Source organism: Neomonachus schauinslandi, chromosome 5 (assembly GCF_002201575.2).
Source record: "Neomonachus schauinslandi chromosome 5, ASM220157v2, whole genome shotgun sequence".
Classification (NCBI taxonomy): domain Eukaryota; kingdom Metazoa; phylum Chordata; class Mammalia; order Carnivora; family Phocidae; genus Neomonachus; species Neomonachus schauinslandi.
In genome coordinates, this window is record NC_058407.1 from 76,622,709 (window position 1) to 76,627,675 (window position 4,967).

At 41.2% G+C, this 4,967-nt stretch overlaps 1 protein-coding gene across 1 annotated transcript; it reads left to right on the forward strand.

Moving 5' to 3' along the window:
• The first annotated feature begins 4,477 nt into the window (after nucleotides 1-4,477).
• LOC110581034 (10 kDa heat shock protein, mitochondrial-like) lies at nucleotides 4,478-4,747 on the forward strand. The gene has a single exon (XM_044914901.1). The coding sequence runs from the start codon at nucleotides 4,478-4,480 to the stop codon at nucleotides 4,745-4,747; it is 270 nt and encodes an 89-aa protein (XP_044770836.1).
• The last annotated feature ends 220 nt before the right edge of the window (nucleotides 4,748-4,967 follow it).

Below are 4,967 nucleotides of genomic sequence, written 5' to 3' on the forward strand. Positions count from 1 at the left end.
AGAACCACAGTGTAAAAAAGGGTGGTTATTGAAATCTGGCCAGATATTAAATGCAACTTGAAAATCAAAAAGATTGGCTTTCTTACCCCAGAGCTTCTCAGCCTAAATTCAAACATGGAAAAGAATTAGCTCTGTGGGTGGCGTTTTTCTTTGTATATACAATATATCCTTTTAGGACTTATAACCTCATAAATAGCAATTTTATGCCTGTCAATATTGTTTTGGCTTAAGAGGGTGGGGTTACAAATTCTGCTGGCCTCATTTCAGATCCACCATCTTGCTTCCATGGCCTCTGTGGATGACAATAGGCTTTTAAAAAACCTAAATAAGGACATATAGGCACACATAAAGTTCAATGTAATTTTGTCCTAAATGCTTCTTTCTCTTTTTTTTTTTCTTTATATACAAAACCCCCACCATCTTTTATTTCATTGGCTTCCCCTCTGTTTTAATTCTGTTCACAATGTGGCAGAGCTTTCACCCTAAAAGACTAAAGTGTCATAAGGAAGCTTGGTGCTACTATGTGGTCATACAAGAATGCTTTTTTAGGTCATAGAGTCAAGCCACCAGAGAGGGAGTTTACTGGGAAAGTAGTGGTAAACTTTTAAGGGGCTGATCTATGCTGTCTTGGGTGGGATCCAGGTATCTCTCACCTAATGTCTTAACTGGGCAGAGTTCATGCCTTACTCATGTCAGGTTCTTCCAAACTTCTGGAAAGAGAAATAGGGTCAGCTTATCAGTTATGGGGATAGATGGAATGACAAGTTAAAAAAAATCTAAGCTGCTGCTACATACATAGGAAACAGAAACCCATTTGTAATTGTTTATGTGTTTATTTGCAATGGTAGATCTAATGGTCCAACAGCCACTTTGGCACAGGGAGTGGAAAGGTGAAGAAATCTACTGTATCTCTGCCTGAGTTCTTGGGTCTCTGATCCTCCCTCTCCTGCTTTGCCTTTCTTCTGGGCTACTCAAACCTGGTTTTCTACTCTTCTCTCAAGGTCATGGCTGCTATTTGCTGCCTTCACTCTTTGTGTCTCTACATCTTCTCTACTCTACCAACAGGCCATACTCTTTGTCTTCACTTCAAGCACCCCAAAGGACAAGATCCGATTGGTTTGATCTCTCTCCCTCATGGATACAATGTCTCCACTGGGAAGAACTCTAGAAGCAGTCCTTTGGATGGTCAACCATTGCACCATTGCATCAGGAGACCCATTCCTGGGTGAGTGAGTGTGGATACATTTATCATGGTAAAAACCACTTGTGAAGATTTTTACGACAAAAAGTTGTGAATATGGCAACTGTCTTCAAAATGAGGCTAAGTGTATGGCAGGCTGTGATAGGCAGAATAATATCCTCCAAAGAAGTCCACATTCTAATCATCAGAGTTTATGAATATGTTACCTTCCATGGCAAAGAGGACCTTGCAGATTTGGTTGGTTAAACATCTTGAGGTGGGACGATTATACTGAATTATCTGAGCAAGCCCATGGAGAGAGGCACAGAAAGAGGTTTAAAAATGCTACCCTGCTGGCTTTGAGGATGGAGGAAGGATCCATGAGCCAAAGAATGCAGGCCACTTCTAGAAGCTGAAAAAGACAAGGGAATGGATTCTCCCTCCAGAAGGTTTGATTTTAACACCTTGTTTTTTATTTCCAACACCTTGATTTTAACCCAGTGAGGCTGTGTCAGGCTTCTCATCTCCAAAACAATAGATAATACACTTGTGTTATTTTAAGCCATTAAGTTTTGGGTAATTCTTTATAGATGCAACAGGAAACTGATAGAGAGGCTCTGAAAACATTCTCTCTGAAAACATCTCCTAGTGATAAAAAAAGGCTTCAGGGGGAATTATAGATTAATCCATCTTCATTCCATTCAGGGCACAGTTTATCTGCTACTCTCCTACTTGTCCACACAGACTTTTCTATAATCTATTCTCATTGATTGGCTTGGCTCTTGACTAGCCAGAAAACCTTGATGTCACTTGAAGTTTGGTTGAGCTGACCCTCCAGGGAGTGGGCGTATAACCCAGACGTGGCCACAGTTGTTGACCCAGGGATAAACACAGAACGCAAACATAAGATTCTCTGGCAGAATCATGGGTGAAGACATTCTCTTTAAGCTGGTGGCATATGAACATAGGGCTTTAGGGGAGCACCATACCATGTATAATGAGCCAACCAAAGAATGGAGAGATAGAGCCCTAACTTCATTGTTTTAGCACCTGGACTGACCTGTGCCTGATGTTGGGCTTATTCTTGGCCTTTCTAATTAAACAGGTTGCACATTTAATCCATCCACACATCCTGTTAGTTTATTTTCAAAATGAGCCCAGAATCCAAGCTCTTGTCAGCACGGAGTGGCTGCTCCCCGCTCCAGCCCACAGTCATCTCCCTGGATCCCTTTGGCAGCCTACTGCCTGGGCATCCTGCTCCTGCCATGGCTCTCTTCACTCTGTTCTTAGCCCAGCAGGCAGAACAACATTCTGAAAATGTCACTCAGATCACGTCACTCCTCCATTGTCTCCCCTCTTTACTCGGAGTCGAAGTCAGAGTCTTTGCAGGGGTCCACAGGACCCTTGGTCAGTGGCTCCCCCCTGCCTCTTACCTTTCTGACTTCACACCCTTCAGGTCCTTGCTCAGATGCCATCCATTTTGCCTCATGTTTTAGCTTTCTTCACAGCACTCTTAAGATCCATACCTTATTCCTTTGTCTTCAAAGACACATTTGGTGACTTGCTACAAATTACACATTTGTCTGTCAGCACATTTGGTGCCTTGCTACAAATTATAAAACCCTGACCTTTCCTCCAGGCTAATGTTGCAGCCCACTGAGATTCAAGGCTTGGCTATAGAGTTCAGATCTGCTTTTAGCCCCACTTGCCCTCTCCCCTGGGCTCTGTTGGGCTTTGACAAACTGTACAACGTGTGTGTGTGTGTGTGTGTGTGTGTGTGTGTCTGTGTGTGTGTATCAGCCTATATCTTTTATCATCTGCCCCCCCCCTCCCGTGTATACTCCATGAAAACAAAGATATTTGATTTTTTAAACATTTTGTTAACTGCTGGATCCCCAGTATTTAGAACAATGCCTGGTCCATGATAGGAGCTCAAGAAATGATTGCTAAAATAATTAATATGTTTATATGTTTTCTTTTTTGCTTGAGCTAGCCTGAATTGGTTTTCTGTCACAAGCAAAAGAGTTCTAATATATCCGCACGATGCTCAAGTATTTATGTTGAACAGCACCAGTGACGTAAATGGCTGTCCTCCTGAACAACTCATCTCATGTTTTGATGTTTATGCTTCTTTGAAAATTCTTTCTGATATTGAATATCTACCTCCCTGAAAATTTGATACATTTCTTACCTATAGATTAGGCAACACAGAAGAGATTTAATTTTTCTACCACATGACAACCCTGCAAATATTTGAAGGCAAAGCTATTATTACCTTCATATCTTCTCTTGTCTTGATTAAAAGCCCCCAATTTCAACTGTTTCTCATATAATGCTGTTTTAAGAAATCTTCTTCTCCTTGTTAACCCTCTTTGAATGCCTTGGGGTTTGTTGTCATTGTTGTTGTGTTTTTGTGTTCCTCCAAATCAGAACGGAACGTAACACTCTGGAGATTCAATCAATATAGGGTAGAGCAGACTTATTACCTCTGATCTTTAAGATACTCTACTTTCCCTTTTTTTTAAAAAGATGTTCACTTTCATTACTATAATCTATGATCAAATTAACATTTTGGGAAAGTCAAAACATAATAATGATTTATATTGAACTTACCATGAATTAAATCCCCTCAGTCTTTGTCCCACAGCTGTCATGAAGCCATACTACATCGCATAATTGGACAACTGACACTTTGGACCAAAATTGCCAACACTTAATGCTTGAGCCTTATTATCAGTCTCTGTCCTTTGCAGCTTTGTGTCAGCTTCATATTGTATAAAATCCTGTTATTTTCATCCAAATTCTTCCCTCCCCTCTCTTCTGACCCTTTCTTTCACCCGAGGGTTCTGAGGCAGAGGTAACTTATTCCAGGCTCACATTCTGGGACTATATGGCAAGTCAGGCTTACTCATTCTGGGCTCGCACTTCATGTCCAAGACCCAGTGTTGTACATGCACCAGAAGATACTTGTTTTCCTGCCCTGGTTCTAGCTCCCATTCCAGGAATTTGCCTAGAGCCTCAGTCTTCTCCTGCCTCTTCTTGCTATCATCTCTCCGGGTCATTAGAGCCTTCTGCCTTCCTGTTGGGATACTCACTATTCCTACTGTGAACCATATTCAAACTATAATTAGAAATTATTCTTCTCTTGTATTTAGAACATGCGAAGTGCATGAGTAAATGGAAGAGACAGAGGAGACCCAATCAGAAAGGTAGAAGAATAGATTCAGACCAAGAGGGCGGGTCTCCTTGCAGCGATGGCAACTCCAGAGGAGAGTATGAACTGCGGCGGCTGGAGTCATGGCAGGCCAGGCCTTTAGAAAGTTTCTTCCCCTCTTTGACCGAGTCTTAGTTGAAAGGAGTGCAGCTGAAACTGTAACCAAAGGAGGTATTATGCTTCCAGAAAAATCTCAAGGAAAAGTGTTGCAAGCAACAATAGTAGCTGTTGGATCGGGCTCTAAAGGAAAGGGTGTAGAGATTCAACCAGTTAGTGTGAAAGTTGGAGATAAAATTCTTCTCCCAGAATATGGAGGCACCAAAGTAGTTCTAGATGACAAGGATTATTTCTAATTTAGAGATGGTGACATTCTTGGAAAGTATATGGACTGAAGTCATTATTAAAATGGCATGAAGTGAAGCTGCCCATTCTGGTGAAGTTGTGAAATCTTTCATCATGTAAATAATTTTCATGTCTCTCTTTTATAATAAACTAATGGTATCCAAAAAAAAAAAAAAGACCAAGAGAGAGAAGAGTTTCAAAAACAAAATTGTCAGCAATGCCAAAGGCTGT